Raw genomic sequence first — 18,345 nt, forward strand, 5'->3', positions numbered from 1 at the left:
CCATTGGAGCAGGCGGCGGCCATGTTGCCCTCTCCATCAACACACACACACCCCACTGTATCCTGGACACAGCTGCACTCGCCACACTGAAACTCATTCATTGAAAGATAAACAGCGTTAGCCAGAGTTTTCAAATGTTAAAATGTAGGCAGAGTCACATCCACAACTGTGAAAACACATTTTGTTTATCAACATTGTCAGTGGTATTTTACATAGCCCTCTCTTTCTCCTCAAACAGCTGTCAGGGAGGCATGACATCACTCTGAAATAATGTGACAGTATGTCAAATGCTTCAGCAACAATATAATCACTGGGCTAGGGAATACAGTGCAAAGTACGCCATACCTATATTGGTCTGACCAATTAATTACACTAATATAAAAGAATTGAGTGTTCTTTAACTTCTTTTGAGTAGTATATGATTAATACAGTATTCATTACACTCTACTGAATTTCACTGAAATGAAAACTGTGAAATACAAATATCATAACAGTTAGCTTTCCTTTCAAACATTTCCACCATAATAGATAACCTTCCTTTCAAACATTTCCACAATAATAGTAACTTTTCTTTCAATCATTTCAACAATAACTTTCCTTACAAACATTTCCACCACAACAGTAGCTTTCCTTTCAAACATTTCAACAAAAACTCAAGCTTTCCTTTCAGAAATTTCCACCATAACAGTAGCTTCAAACATTTCCACCATAACAGTAGCTTTCCTTTCAGAAATTTCCACCATAACAGTAGCTTCAAACATTTCCACCATAACAGTAGCTTTCCTTTCAGAAATTTCCAACATAACAGTAGCTTCAAACATTTCCACCATAACAGTAGCTTTCCTTTCAAACATTTCCACCATAACAGTAACTTTTCTTTCAAACATTTCCACCATAACAGTAGCTTTGCTTTCAAACATTTCCACCATAACAGTAACTTTCCTTTCAAACATTTCCACCATAACAGTAGCTTTCCTTTCAAACATTTCAACAATAACTGAAGCTTTCCTTTCAGAAATTTCCACCATAACAGTAGCTTCAAACATTTCCACCATAACAGTAGCTTTCCTTTCAAACATTTCCACCATAACAGTAACTTTTCTTTCAAACATTTCCACCATAACAGTAGCTTTGCTTGCAAACATTTCCACCATAACAGTAGCTTTGCTTTCAAACATTTCCACAATTACAGTAGCTTTGCTTTCAAACATTTCCACCATTACAGTAACTTTGCTTTCAAACATTTCCACCATAACAGTAGCTTTCCTTTCAAACATTTCCACCATAACAGTAGCTTCAAACATTTCCACCATAACAGTAGCTTTCCTTTCAAACATTTCCACCATAACAGTAACTTTTCTTTCAAACATTTCCACCATAACAGTAGCTTTGCTTTCAAACATTTCCACCATAACAGTAGCTTTGCTTTCAAACATTTCCACAATTACAGTAGCTTTGCTTTCAAACATTTCCACCATAACAGTTACTTTCCTTTCAAACATTTCCACCACAACAGTAGCTTTCCTTTAAAACATTTCCACCACAACAGTAACTTTGCTTTCAAACATTTCCACCATAACAGCAGCTTTCCTTTCCAATGTTTCCACCATTACAGGTAGATTTCTTTCAACATTTCACGATGCTTACCCTTTTTGCAAACACTTGGTGTCATCACATAATTTTCAGTGATCCACTCATATAATTTTCAGAGCTGTTTTACCTTTTATTCCCAATAGTTTAGGTGGATAATCTCTGGAGCTGATGTTTTGTGTTTATCATACGAAGTAGCTTTCCTTTTAAACATTTTCTTTGAAATAATGCAAGTAGCAGCCATATTGCTGCCACACATAGCTCAGATACTGCTCATGGTATTCAAGATTCACCTGACTTGAACACATTTAAATACTGTAATTAGTTGCTTTCAAATGTTTCTTTTGATAAAAGAGACCCTTTTTCTTAAAGAGGGATCTTAATTACAAGACGCAAACTTGATTAAGGCTGGAACATTGACAGGTCTTTAGTTAGCAAAAACCTAGTCATGATGATTAGATTACTGGTACCAGCCAAGTCAGGCCGGGCCAATCTAAGATGGCTGTTGTTAGTTCATTAGGACAACTAAGTTGATTGCATTCTGGGTAATGATGACTACTGCATGCAGCGGTGATTATGGTGAAGGACATGTACTGAATCTGAAACCTCTTTAGGAATTTGCTGATGTACGAATTCTGCGTGTGTGATGCAATTATCACTGAAAAAAAACAACCAGAGCCTTCTTATTGCATCACAAGTGATAAAAGCTGATTATCACCCTGGCTTGATTGGGCATTAATCAAATTAATAACATCAACACACAAACATGAAATCAAAGCATGTAAATTATTCATTGCCCAGAAATCCTCATTTTATTTTTTGTGATCAATATGTATTATGTACCATTGTATCCCCTTTGTCTTGCGACCATAAGTCGCCCCGAATAGCTCCAAAATTGCTGATGCGGCGTTAAGCAATATTCACTCACTCACTCACTCTTGCGACCATATCACTTACTTAATATTGACTGATTTGACCTATGTTTGTGTTTGAAATGTATACTAACGGATATTTATGAAAATTCCGTCACTATGTGTTTAAGTTGTTGTCTGGACACCAATCTGCCTCTTGCCTATTTAGCTTGGTAATAAACAATCTTCTTGAAACTTCATCAGTACATTTGTAAACCATAATCAGATGTTTTATTTCTAATTATCTGCTTTGTGGATGTTGCTTAACGTCGCACTCAGCAATATTCCAGCTATATGACGGCGGTCTGTAAATAATCGAGTCTAGACCAAACAATCCAGTGATTGACAATATGAACATTGATCTACGCAATTGGGATACGATGACAAACAGCAACCAAGACAGCGAGCCTGACCACCCCATCCTGTCGGAAGCCTCTTATGACAAGCACAGTCGCTTTTTACGGCAAGCATGGGTTGCTGAAGACATACTCTAACCCGGATCTTCACAGGTCCTGTGTGGATGTGCCAACCCTAAGTTTCACAACTGTGGAATGAAATTAAATATATGAGAACTGTCTTCTTTCCTCTTTATAGTAATTCACTTTTAAAGCGTATAACTTCGGGGAATCCCAAAATTACAGTCGAGGGAATTCCCTTTCTGCTCACTTGTATCGTCATGCACAGGACATTTAGCGACTTTCATGCATATTCATTGTCCAAACAACCCTTTGAAACCGAAGGCCGAGAATTAATGAAACAGCAAACGTGCAGGCTCACTTGCCTGTTTTTTTCCCGCTCGCTTCGGTTCAACTTTCATGTCTTCGGGTTTCATTTCAAGCTAGCATTTTTCCAACTGTGTTTTACCATAATGAGGGAAGTAATGTTTGAATCTGGTGATAACTGACCATGTTATTTGAAACAGCCGCCTTCTCCCGCACATATTTCTTCTGGTTCGTAACAGTCTGACTTGCAGTTCTTTTCGCCTCTTGCCTTAATTGACATTTCCAATGAACATTGTTTTGTTCCTACGCTCCGTTGATTGGCTACTGACTGTGAAGGCGTGTCGAGTTATGTGCATAAATTAAACAATCACCTGATTCATGTCACGCCACAGTAAGTATTCCTACACCTGGAATGTTGATCAATCTCATCTTGCTACGTGGATTCATACAGTTTGCACATCTCTTTTTCGATTCATACCCCAATGAACAAAAAAAATACACAGTCAATCCTTAAATATATAAATATATGAATATATGCTTGAAATGCCACATTATTATCGCTCCCCACCACCCATTGTCATTGGATCAGTGTCCACTCTTTTTCTTACTCAGCTTCATGGGGAGTATACAACCCAAGCTGCCTGTAAGCTGCAAAAAGGTTAACAGTCACATAACCATCCCATCCTCAGGGGTACCCTTCACTGCTGGGTGAACAGAGGCCTAACTTGAACAAAGCCACCTGCCCAAGGAGACACCACAGTGTGGGTCAGGACCGAAGTCCTTGAAACTCACAGGAGCCAAGCTGCTGAACACAGTCACCCATCCAAGGACTTACCACCCAGTCTCTTAATGAAAAGATTATTCAGAGTAGAAATCTCAGTCAGACTTTTTCAAAAACAAAAACGAGGATCTGAGAGCAGAATAGGTCGATCCCCGACTGCGTCATACCAAAAGACATTAAAAGATAGTGGCGCTTGACATTAAGGTGCTAAAACACCCACGCACACCCGCCCGCCAATGCACGCACGCACGCACGCTGCTATATAAGTGCAATAATCTTGGACACAACGTTAAACCCTATTTCACCTCACCTCAAGTTCATCCTTTCCTGTCTTCACCCTTTTGTGGGTGGTGTCCTCAGCTGTCTCCTTGTTCTCTGACGTAGATGTCTGATTGGCCAACTTTCTCTTGTACTTCAAGTATGTTCTTCGTGAGGACTCTGGGGACAAGAATTAACAATACATTCTGTTATCAAAATATGTACACTTGTCAATCATTTTTTGGTCCCTGGTTCTTAGGGATCAGCCACATCATGTTCTTGGGTCGGGTGGGGCTACATTTAGGGTTGGTGTGGGGTTGGGTTGGGGACTCTGGATGGGTTGGGGGTGAGGCTTTAGTAGGGTGTGCTTGACTTTTGTCTGTGATGGAATATTTGATGAATGCAAATAAATAAACTAGGGTTAGGGCTAGGGCTTTTGGGGTGTGTGCTGGAGTTTTGTTTGCGATGGAATATATGTTCAATGCAAAATAATAAATTTTGGCGGGAGTGGGGGCTACAAGGGTTGGGGTGCTGGATGGGGGTGGGGGATGGGTGTGGCTCTTTAGGGGTGTGTGCTGGGGTTTTGTTTGCGATGGAATATTTGTTCAATGTGAATAAATAAACATCTCAAAGTACATCACAGTAGTCATCAGATCGTCCAGCATGCCTGGTGAACAGTGATTCTCTAAACCCAGGACAGATTACATTGTTTCACAATAAAATCCCAGGCCTCCCTCAAAGAATATGAAATAGTCAGACCCTTATGATGAAATAAAATAGAAATTCATAAATGCTTTTTAAATTTCTACATGTCCCACATGGATATCTTAGTTGAGAGGGACTCAGGGGTGTGTCTTGTCAAATACTTACGGGTACCAATTCAACATAATTCTTATCATAAGCAAATTTCCCAGCATACTGGCCCTGAACAATTGAAACAGAGGACATGTAGAATTTATACAGTGTTTATTAATTTGCTACTCTGACAATAGTCTTTGGCCGACTCCGTTTTACTAAAGTAGTAAAATGAAAAAAAAACCACTTTAAAATTTTATCACTGACTGTTAGCAAGAAATGGTGATTAATTGAATAATATGCATAAAAATCTTAATTCTAAATTAAACAAAACAATCAAATATCTTTTGGTATCATTTTGCAGGCACACATCCATAGCTGTGTGACCTACAAGTTTGTTTCCCATTCATTAATAGGAGTAACTAATCTGTTGAAAAATATGATATATTTTGTCCCTGACCACTTATATTTAATTTTAGGCCAATGTTTTGGTATACCAACCAATAAAAAATAAAAGGCCTACAAATGCCTCCAATAGTCCCCATTTCTTCTCAAGATTATAAGATTTTTGGTATCCATTTAATGATGTCCACTAGTCTGTATTAAGAGTAATCATTTCCGGTTCTGCATTTCTTACTTCATCTAATTAACTTTTTTAATTTGGTAAAACTACATCAACTTCACACTTTACTGTCGTTGTGTCTACTGCATCCCTTGGGCACGCCCGAAACCTATAATAATGGGTTCAAATCCTGGTTCACCCCAATTAAGTTTGTAGGTTTGTCAGCACCATACACGTGCACATGGGTTTTACCAAAGTGGTAAACGTCGAAGACCTGCATCACTTTGGGCTTTTCTCCCACATCAAGCTGACATGCTGTGAAATAACTGGAATACTGTTCAATGCGGTGTTAAAGCCAACTCACTCACACTCTACTGTAGAGGCATATAGGAAAATCATTCATTGTGGTAACAAGTTAGTTTGAATGCATAATTAAAAGCATTTAACTTTTTACTTATAAGAAAACATCACAATATCAATATATCATATTATGTTTGATATATAACACCATATCTTACAAAATCACAGAAGCATCCATCAATAAGGACTGATTAATGGACTCTTTGCCCTATTCTTGTGTTCCATTCACCCCTGACTTCACTTTAATTATAATGTACTTCAATGTGAAAGACTGATTTTTCTGAAGTTGAGAAAAGTGACATTTTCAGGGCAGTGAACACAACACTTGATATTTCACAGCAGTGAACATAACACTTTGACAAATTATTTTCATACAAGAGTTACCTCCCTTCAAATTGTCTCCCTTTATCGTAAGTGTCTTGACCTTACACAAATTGTTGACGTCCCTTTTGTGTTACTTCCACATTGACAATGGTCATTTAAGGAGTTAATATCGCTTCTAGTCATTTGTTATTTTCTCAAAAATGTTTCATTATAAACTGTCAATTTCTCATTTAACTCGTCAATCGAAACTGTTCATTTTCCAAAGTGCCATTTTTGTTACTTGACCAGCCTGTATTCGTTCTCTTCAAACAGCGGTCTTGTAGCTGTCAAGAAAAAATGTTTGAAGTTGATTTTCTATATAATCATATCCAAATGTATGATAAAGAATTTTCGTGACCATAAACATTTTTTGAGAATTTTGTTTATTTTTTCACAATATTGCAAACTTGGAACTACTTTTTAAGTTGCAATTACAAGGGGTGGTGAAACGTCCCTGTGTGTTACATAGGGAGAATTTACGTTTCAAGGTTTTACATCCATGATGGGAAAAAAAAAATTCTGGTAGAAGACTACACAAATAGCATATGATAAATAACATATTCCATGTGTCAAATGCAATATCATATCCATCTTAATCTGCATCCAACTGATGTGTGCGAATTACTCATATCAAACAAGTTTGTGCCAACATCATCCAGTCATAATCCTGTGTCCAATGTTTATTTCCTTTCAGCATGGCATCTATTGCCCATTAGTCTTTACAACACTACATCCACCATAGGGTCAGATTCATCTGTACAACTGAATAGTGTTCATTCTCATTCATGGGGCACGGGTGGCCGAATCGTCTAAGGCGCCGTAATTCCTTGTGCAGAGTTGCGTCCCTTGGGCACACCAGAAACCTATGATTGTGGGTTCGAATCCCATTGCCCCGATTATGTTTCTAGGTTTGTCGGCACCATACCCGTGCTCGTGGGTTTCACCGAAGTGGTAAACGTCTAAGACCTGCATCACTTCGGGCTTTCCTCCCACATTAAGCCGACATACCGTGATATCTCAATCTCACTAAAATCAGATTTTAGTTCTCGCTATCGCTTAACAAAGATCTGAGGACATCCCATTACGGGTCACGTCAGAACGACCTTTCATCCGACCAATCAAAGCGTCGCTTACCAGATTCTGAAAGTGACATTCGGAATGTGTTTTCTAATCATGCAACCTCGATAACCTTAACACTGGGTATTACGAACGACAGTTACGGCCCGTACGACTGATCCCGTCAAAATTATTGTCTATCTCTCACTTCTGTGGATAAACATTTGTATGGAGGAGGCATTGCACAGTACGTGGGAAGCACTGCCATGCAATAGCAACTATACATTAGACATTCAGGAATGTTCGTTTGTTCAGGTTTTTAAATTTTAATCGAGAACTCTGTCAACATATTTTTCATAGTCTGAAATGGAAGTCGCCAGGTTGAAACGAGTGCCTAAAGCTCGAGAAAGCTGTTTTCTAATTGGCTGATGTCGACTTCTTGTAGGTCGTTTCAGTGGTCGGTGAAAGTTTGCTGAAGGTTGTTCTGACATGACCCGTAATGGAATGTCCACAGATGTTTGTTAGCGGCAGCGAGAACTCAGATCTGATTTTAATGAGATTGACAGCGTGACATACTGCAAAATATATTTCCTCATATCATAAGGAAGACATTCAGTAATTCTGGTGGCAACTAATCTCAGCCTTACTGAATTACAAAAAAATTATCATATTTTATTTCAAAGCTATAAAATATGGCAGATTATTATTGTACATGTAATGATATAAAAGAATTTCTAAATTAGGAAGTATAGACAATACAATTTGCTTAGAAACCTCAAAAACTACATCAGTGTGACAAAGAGTGTTCACTGTATATTGATTGACACACATGTTGTTGCTCCATATGTCAAGGGGGGGAGGGGGGAGGGGGGAGGGGGGGAGGGGGGGGGGGGGGAGGAAAACATCTGCTGTACTGGAAAGTTAAAATTTAGCTTCATGTCTCTGATCCAAATAATATATGACAGCTGTTTCGCTGTTGTGACCTAAACACCTAGTGTATATAACAGTCCACCTGAACCAACTCCATATGGGAACAAGAGTCTGCACAACTTTCAGACCACACCAGGGGCAGTGGGGTGGCCGAGTGGTTAAACTTGTCACGCAGTAGATCTGGTGTAAAGTCTGAAAGTAAAACCCCCCTTCAAAGTGTACCTGGGTAGATTCTCGGGCCTTCCAGAATCTACCCCGGGATACCTTCTGGGAGCTCACAGAATCTACCCCCTTTCTCAGATGATATCAACCCCCAGGGGTATACTCTGGGTGCACCCAGAATCTATCCGGGGATACTCTGAGGGGGGATAGATTTTGGCAGCTTACACCTGGTGTACTCTGAAGGGGGTAGATTTTTGCAGCTTACACCGGGGTTACTCTGAAGGGGGGTAGATTTTGGCAGCTTACACTGGGTGTACTCTGAAGGGGGGTAGATTTTGGCAGCTTACACTGGGTGTACTCTGAAGGGGGGTAGATTTTGGCAGCTGACACCGGGTTTGAACCCAACATGTGTACAGAGTGTGTGGCCTAAAGCTGTGTTAAATACACAGCAAAGTAACTTAACCATGCAAGGCTGTAGTTAACTTTTTTTGACAGGGGGGGGGGGGGGCAAATAAGATTATTTATTTTTATTCACATTAACTTTCACAGGGAAAAGTGTTTTCTGTAAAAAATCCATTCAACAACCCCCCCTGCCACCCCCGGCCCCCACATCTCTCTGTTAGTCAAATATTTACCATGTTTGTTTTTGACGGCAATTACCATACATCTTGCCGATATAAAACAACCATGTTGCGCTGATATTACCCCCCCAATTATAGTACTACGTCCATCAGTCAATACTGACTTGCTGCGAGGCCTGTTCATAGATACATTGTCATACATAGTTAAACACTGAGTGAATCCTGGGGAGGCACTTGGTCAAGTCATTTACTGAAATGTTTGAATGCAAATTTGGCGTCTGCCAAGGATGTATATTGATTCCGGTTTTATTTTGCTTTGTCATGAATGAATTAGATTCAAAAATACATAACAATTGTACAAATGGCATTCAATTACATCCAGATGTTGTTCAACTCTTTCTTTTATTATTTCCAGATGATATTATCGTGTTGTCAAGCACAGCTGGCAAATTGATTTCTTAGAAAATTACTGTGATAAATGGAAACTCACTGTTAACAGAGTAAAAAATAAAATAATTGCATTCAAAAATGGTTGCAAACTTGCCAAAAATCGAAAATGGTCCTTTAAAGTTGAAAGTTTGAATGTGACTACACACTATAAATATTTGGGTGTTTATTTCAGTAACAGTCTAAATTGGTCTATTCATGTAAGAGTGAGTGAGTGAGTTTGGTTTTATGCCGCTTTTAGCAATATTCTGATATTACCCCCCCAATTATAGTACTACGTCCATCAGTCAATACTGACTTGCTGCGAGGCCTGTTCATAGATACATTGTCATACATAGTTAAACACTGAGTGAATCCTGGGGAGGCACTTGGTCAAGTCATTTACATGGGCAGTCACAAGCTAGTGCACAGATTTCGTCACGATGTTCAACCCAAATGACTTAAAGAAGGCAGTTGATGGATACAGGCTCTGAGGAATCACTGTGAAATGGCATGTCAGCTGAACAGATTGTGACTACATTGGAGTGATAGGACAAAACCATCAATAACAGCTTGTGTGACATCGTGAAATACTGTAACATACTATGTAAGTATTGTTAATTAAACCAGATGTCAGTTAGACCATATTGTTTACTATAGGAATGTACAGGGATGTATCTAGAATTCCAAACTAAGGGCCACACTGGGTAAACATTGTTACCATTAAAATAATGATTTTTTTAAAGTTCGTATTTTCCTGATCTTTAAGGTATTTTAAGATTGTATTTCGATGTTGCATTCAATTTAACAATATAAAACTAAGCAATAAAACCTCTTTTTAAAGGATTTGTTATCGTGAAAGAACAAGTCACCACTAAAAAGCTGTATGTAGCTGTATTATATATGTAGGATTCAGTTCATGAAGAAGCCAGCTGTAAGAAGTAAATACAATAATGAATAGTTTGATGCTGAATGTGAACTGTTATATGTAAAAAGATGTCGAGCATTGAATAGAAAATATAAGGGATAGTCACACGTTGAAGGATTACAACTTCATAAGAAACAAATATAATGCTGTATGCCGGCAAAAAAGGAATGAATATTTTGGACACAAAAAGCAATATATGGAGAAAACTATTAAGAACTCAAAGAATTTCTGGTTTGTGATAAAAAGTATGAATTGTAAGAATTATGTTCAAAATAATATTAAGATTGCTGTTTTTTTTGCATATTTTAAAGATTTCTTTGCCGGACGACTTTCCGAGAATCTTACAAGATGACTGTACCAATGATGATGTCACTAAAGATATTACAGAAGATATTCTCAATATGCCTATAATAAAAGACGAAATATTAAACAGCATCCATCATTTAAAATGTAACAAATCTCTAGGAATAGATGAAACCATTTCTAAATTATTTATACTTTCGGCTGATCTCCTTGTCCCATACCTAGAATTGTTACTGGGGTTTTTCTTTCACCAGTATTTGATGTGATGTTTGAAGAGGGATACTTCCCGGAAACATGTTCTATTGGTATTTTAATTCAGCTTCATAAAGCAGGTGCTTCTAATGATGTCAACAACTACAGAGGGATAACTCTCTTGTGTATCTTCAATAAAATATTGACTTTTATTATTAACAAGAGACTTGCGTCTTGGGCCAATACCATGGATAAAATGTCTCAATCACAGGCTGGATTTTGGGAAGGATTTTCAACAGTTGTGAATATATTTATATTGCAATCTCTGATACAGCGCTATATCAGCAAAAAGGGGGGAAGTTTTATGGATTATTTGTTGACTTCTCTAAAGCATTTGATTCTATACACAGGTGTAAACTATGGAGAATATTTACTGCACATGGACTTAGTTCCAAATTTGAATTTATTATGTAGTATATATGAAAATGTTAAAACGTGTGTAGGAGACAACGGTTTAATATCTGAAATGTTTGAATGCAAATTTGGCGTCTGCCAAGGATGTATATTGATTCCGGTTTTATTTTGCTTTGTCATGAATGAATTAGATTCAAAAATACATAACAATTGTACAAATGGCATTCAATTACATCCAGATGTTGTTCAACTCTTTCTTTTATTATTTCCAGATGATATTATCGTGTTGTCAAGCACAGCTGGCAAATTGATTTCTTAGAAAATTACTGTGATAAATGGAAACTCACTGTTAACAGAGTAAAAAATAAAATAATTGCATTCAAAAATGGTTGCAAACTTGCCAAAAATCGAAAATGGTCCTTTAAAGTTGAAAGTTTGAATGTGACTACACACTATAAATATTTGGGTGTTTATTTCAGTAACAGTCTAAATTGGTCTATTCATGTAAGAGTGAGTGAGTGAGTTTGGTTTTATGCCGCTTTTAGCAATATTCCAGCAATATCACAGCGGGGGACACCAGAAATGGGCTTCACACATTGTACCCATGTTAATGTAAGAGAAGCATCAGTTCAGACTACCACTAATATACTGAAAATCAGTGTCTAACTGTGACGTAGCTAAGGCATTTTATAAGTTTTGGCAACTTTGGAGATATAAATTTCTAAACAATTTTGCAAGGGCATCAGGCCTAGCCAAGCGGGATCAGTAGCCATACCTGTGCTTGTTGACCTCTGCGGCTTGGAACCTTCTCCACAAATTAAAATAGTTGGATTTGGCCGAAATATGTTTGAATTGTTACCTTGTTTCGTTTTGTCGCTGTGTGTACATCTGACTACACTTCTTAACGTTATGACAAGACAGACCGTCAACAATGTCTGATCGTGGCTGTGACGTCTCACTCTCATTGACTAGGGTTAGAGTAGCTTCCCTTTGACAAAGGACAGTTACTCTAACGGACAGACCGATGGATTGCAGCAAAAGGCAATTAAAAACAATTGTTGTTTTGCGTATATGTTGCTTCGCCAATGTATAAGAAACAGATTTCAGTTGGAACTATATTGGCTACTGTCAGTGTCCGACTGACACATCACTTACCCAGTGACGTAATAGATATTAATGCGAGCATTCCAGGAAAACTCTGTTTCGGTAATGTTTGTGAGAGAGGGAAAGCGATTTTCAAGCAGTGAATTAAAGAATGACATTATATGATACAGAGGTTATCACGTTTGTGTGTTTGGGGATGGTAAATATCCTGTATTAGGAATAAACACTATGTGTTTAGCTCGCCAAGGCTCGCTAAATACAATGTTTATTCCTAATGCAGGATATTTACCATCCCCAAACATGCTCGTGTGATAACCTCTATGTACTTGTATCTCCATTGTACTCCACTGTGAGGAAAAAGTATATTCTTGTATACTACTTTTATGATCCAAATATTGTGAAATTCCGACAATTGTTAAAGAGTCTAGATAAATTTATAATACAAAGCTTAGCCATGTATATATTCCACGCTCTGTTATATAGAACCAAATTTGTAAATAATAGTTAAAATTGTGTGCAATATCTCTGTCACATGTACTATAGGCCTGGGGCGTCTTAAGTGCTTGAATAAAGATTGAATGATTCAACTCTCATTCGTGGCGGATTCTCAGATCTGCAGCAGATTCTCAGATTGTTATATGATGTGATGTTTGCAATGATCTGTTTTCCATGAATGGACAATCAGTTCAATTGTTATGTGACGTCATGCTTGAGATGACGTCATGACTCCTTGCTTGGGATGTCTATTACCGATTGACAGAGTGATGAGTCGAAAACGATGGGGCTGTACACCATAGAAAATTAAGTTTTTTTAATGATGGATTCATGCAGACGGAGGAAGAAACCTGAGTATCAAAAGACCCTAATGCTGAATCATTTTTTAATGATTTTTACAAAATCCAAGAAGTTCCTCGTGTAAAGGCTCTGAATCCAAAATGGGGAAGCATGAAAATATCCAGGATTTGATCAACTCCGACAAATGAGAGGATGGTCCAGAAGGTCTTAGAAAATTAATTCTACGATGAAACTTTGGGAAAAGTTTTAAGAAAAGTACTGATATGCAATCACTGCATCAATGATGCTGTTCCAAACGGGGAATGATAAAAATAATCCAGTGAAATCACAACATTGATCATTAAAAGTCTGCCGCTATTTATGAATCTATACAACATTTAGCGCTAGAGAAAACTGCCAATTTAGTAAAATCCTATATATTTTTTTATATTCGAATACTTATCCTGCATTACTCCTTCATGCATCTACTGCTTGTTCTTGACAGAAATAAGAGCTGTTTGAGGTCTTGCTGAAGATGAAGTTGTTTCAACTGGCTTAAAGGACAACCCTCTCACACAGCTTCCATGTGACCACGGAAGTGATGACGTCACAGATCAGCACATTACTGCTAAAAAGCATGTATCTAATGGTATATTTGGGATAACACTTTCTTAGTAAAGTACAGATTCTAGTACTTTTTTGGGTTGAGTCCCGTCCGGGATTCGAACCCACACCTGCCAGGGTGAGGCACCTAATCGCCAGCCACAAAGTCAGCTAAAAAGCAGAACATCTGAAGACACCGTGGGGAGGCAGCTCTGAGATGGGTGGGTCCCTTCAGACGCAGTAAAGCAGGATACAAATATATAAAATATCTAGGATTTTACTAGATTTTTTAACTTATCCTGCATTACTGCATCTGAATCCGGCGGAAAGGTTGAGGGCATGCCTTCAGATGTGATCTTCCTTTCAAAACTCTCCGAAATCCCTCAGCCAATCAGTGAAGGTGAATCAACCATTCCTGTTGCCAGGGAAGGAAGGAGTTAGGTATGCCGGATATCCAGGTATCGATACAACCGTAGAAGACAATTGAAATTAGAATCTACAATTGACGTACCAAATCGAAATGCGTGAGCATGTAACCTTCGAGTCAAAGGTCGTATGCACCAGAGAGGTGGGGGGCAGCAGGTTCCGTTGCGTCAAACATTTTTTGTAGTCGTTTACGGGCCTGTTGGGTCTTTCGTTTACGAGATACCTGGAGATACTTGCCAAAGCTGTGGCTGTGGGGAAAAGCGGGAGACAGTCTTTACATTTTGTAGACTGGAAGCACAGGGATGTACAATTTAGGGAAAAGGATGGGGATCCAACACCGATTTGTTATGTCGGCACTTGCTACAAGATGGCATGTTATCTGCAATGAAGCAGCGTGTAATTACAATGTGTCTCCACCCAATTATGAGTGCTATAATCCTTATTCCCTAGCCATGTGGGTTTATGAATGACAAGTTTCTGAGAACATGTACCCACCACCACTTTAATAAACACTTTAATTGAAAGAATACTTCAATGATGATGTACCAGGCAACACAAAAGAATACAGAATGCAAGTCATGGGATCGCGTAGCCACGTAAAATATTCAAGATGGCTACTTGAAACAACAAGACACCTGAGATTACTGTGGTGAAAAATGTACCACCAGGTGTCAAATAATTATGCTACAGCGTAAATCATATGAAATACATAAAGATTCAAACCAGAGGAACAATTTAGTCACAAGTGAATTCCCTAAAGAATCAAACACACAAGGGTTGATGAACAAGTTATGACTGAGAGATAAAAAACACAGGTCTTAATTGCTTCTGTGAGTGACAGCAGTAATAACGTGATGATCCGTGATGTCATCACTTCCGTGGTCACATGGGATCTGTGTGATAGGGTTGTCCTAAGAACAAGCAGTAGATGCATTAAGGAGTAATGCAGGATAAATTAAAAAATATTAATACTGGCAATTGATATTAATATTTATGTTTAAATATATCACAATATCTGCCCCATATGTAACATTTTATATCCCAAATCTATGAATCTATACAACGTTTAGTGCTATAGAAATTGCTGATTATTTATATTGGCAATTAATATTAATATTAGTATTTACATAAATCAGAATATCTGCCTTATTTGTGGAATCTATAGATCAGAGTCCTACATATATAGTTATGTAAGTGCCTTTTTTATTTAAATTTGGGAACTTTTACTGTCATTTGCATGAATATATATTGGATGAATAATGGCCTCAGAGCAGTCATGGTATGTCCCCGAGATGTTCTGTATGCTATAAATCTTTGAAAAAACTTGTGATCACATGACTCACACAAAGAAGTACAAGCCTGCCTAGAAGAAACGTCTGGTCACATGTTAGGTGGAAATACATCTCAAAGGTTCATTTTTAAAAACAGTACCATAAATTTTAAACAGGTCTTTTATCAAGTGTTATGGGGGTAGGGGGAGGTGGTTGGTTTTATCTGTTCTTTTAACTTTTGATCTGTACCATTAAAAGACATCTTCCTGAGGCAAGGGAGTTAACTGACTATAAACGTCCAGTTTCCACCCTTGCTGAACTAGGTTGCAATTATAGAGTTATATTTAGGCTGGACTAACGAGTCTATGCATAGTTCAATCAAAATAGCATAACAAAATCAACATCCGGTTTGTAAACTACTGTGCATGTTTTGTGTACTGTAAGCAGATATTACCAAATCTTTTCCTGTTTTTAATGAAGGTGCTCACGTGATTTGAAGCACTTCGCAAAGTAGGGCCTGTTTTATTACAATATAAATCTTGATTTTTGATCGGTACGCCTTTACTGGATGCCACCATTTTGTTTAAAACAAATGCAAGTGATATCAGAGGTGGAATCTGATTGGTCAATAGGAGTGACATAGAAGGGACATAACTTGAAATAACCACTGGTGGCGTTACGATTGAACCCAGTCAGTTAACTCCCTTGCCTCGGGAAGACATTAAAAAAAGCGTTTCTAGTGCCTTTGCAAAGACTCTAAGGTACTCCAATACTGTTCCAGGTTCCCCTTCCATATAATGGGTACCTAGAAGGATGCAATGTGTCTGATGCCTTGAGTGCCTTACACCCTAAGCATGCTGAGAAGAATCCTACTCATACTTTAATTTGCTTCGCTATAAGATCCAAGGCGTTGAAACACTTCTTGAGTTATGTCATAATGGATGTCATGGTGCCTCCCCCATGATCCAACTAAACATTGTTTTTTCATTACTGTCAAGCAAGATGGAGCATCCACATCAGTTATGGGTGAAAAAGTTTGTTAAACTTGTTGAATATTTGGAAACTATTACTTTGGAAGAAATATGGCAAGATTATATTAACCATCTCTCATGCCACAGGGTTTTCCTAAACATCAAACGACTGTGTGACTGTGTCCATTCCACAGTGGTCACCACTGGTGCCCTAGGAATTACGGCTGTCTCCGGACATTGTCATGACCAATCCTTGAAGAGTTTCACAACCACATCTACACCTGTTGCTGAGGGTAGGGCACTTCCTCCCCCATGTTCGTCCAAATTCGACATTATAACACCCCCCCGTTGTCGATTCACATCGTAAGAATTTGTAACATTTGATATCCTGACTTATTTAAAATAAAACTCAAATCTTTCTGGATACTTAAACATGTGATAATTGAAGTGATCAATGAAGTTCATGCAATGCAGGGATGATTCCTGCATGGACCACAGAGAGATACAAGACACAGACTCCAAACAATTGTCTTTCAAGGCCTATCAACACTATTACACCTCTCCATAGCTTACACATACATTAGGATGCATCAATCAATGAAAATTAAGCTTATTCATATCAAACATCCAATTCTTGCTGATGAAGCATACTGAATAGCAATTGTCCCTGTTCATTTAAGAATTGACAATCACTTTGTGTGAGTTCATTGGACCATGAAGCTTCATTGAGTCAGGGCCTAAAATTCTGTGAAAGTCGTTTTTACCCAAATGAGTTGTTTATTTTATAAGATGTTGCAGAAACAAAACATGCCTTTTGCAATGTCAGCAGTCAAACTTTAATAAAAATCAGTATCCCATTTTTAGAATTTACTTTTTCAATTTTGCAAAATTATTGTCTTAAATTTCTCTGGCTTCAATGGTATAAACATTTGAAACAGATGAGACTTTCCACAGCCTGTGGACAGTACATCCACACAATCTCATCCATCTTTTACACATTCCAGAATTTTTGTTTGTTTAGTTTTTAAATTTTAAATCAAGAACACCTTAGCGCAACAACTGTTGTAAGCTTATGTAATAGAATGGGAATTGTGATCACCTGAGCGATACGATTGCTTTGTGGAACAGGGCCTAGGGACCTAAGACTTTCCTGTCTTCCATGCTTTAACACAGACTTACAACAATCTTAATATTCAGACTGCTTTGTGTAACTGAATGTTGTTTATGCCATACCATGCTGTTAGAACATTCACCATGGCTGACTGAATATGTTAAGAGTGAAACAAATGACAACTATGGAGGCTTGAGAAAAAGGTTTGTTGCCAGATCAGCAATGGTTTTGATGATTCTCCAGAGTGAAATACCTTCTGGACATTCAGAATGGGGCTTCATATCAAATCTACCAGCTCATTGTTAGACAACAATGTTCTGTCAGTCCTGAGCTTGGTGAGGTGAGGTGAGGTGAGGTGAGGTGAGGTGAGGTGAGGTGAGGTGAGGTGAGGTGTCTCTTCCAAGATTATTGCACGCATATATAGCAATGTGCATGCACATGTGTGTGGCTGCTTGTACAAGTCCAGACTAATGCCGATTTTATAGTGCTAGCCCACTGAGATATCATGCGGCAGTTTAACATGAACACCCCACTCACCCCACTCAGATACAGTATACTGACTCTGAGCCGACCAGTCCTTGTTTTAGCCCCTTAATACCATCTTTTTATTCATTTGGTATGACAAGGCTGGGGCCTCCCACCCCGGCCTCCCACTCCCTGGATGGATGCTCTACCATTAGACCAGAGAGGCAGTCCTGAGCTTGGACTTCCATGACAACCCTATGTTTATACTGTTACACATTATTACATT

General features: G+C 38.3%; 1 protein-coding gene across 1 annotated transcript in view; it reads right to left on the reverse strand.

The window, feature by feature from the left end:
- Positions 1 to 18,345, reverse strand: part of LOC139443157 (threonine aspartase 1-like) — an 89,047-nt gene that overhangs the window by 15,022 nt on the left and 55,680 nt on the right. Inside the window, exon 7 of the mRNA XM_071224117.1 lies at positions 4,315 to 4,442. Coding sequence (XP_071080218.1) covers positions 4,315 to 4,442 — 128 coding nt within the window. The remainder of the gene's footprint in view (positions 1 to 4,314; positions 4,443 to 18,345) is intronic.

Source organism: Haliotis cracherodii, unplaced genomic scaffold (assembly GCF_022045235.1).
Source record: "Haliotis cracherodii isolate W230 unplaced genomic scaffold, xgHalCrac1.p SCAF_5, whole genome shotgun sequence".
Taxonomy (NCBI): domain Eukaryota; kingdom Metazoa; phylum Mollusca; class Gastropoda; order Lepetellida; family Haliotidae; genus Haliotis; species Haliotis cracherodii.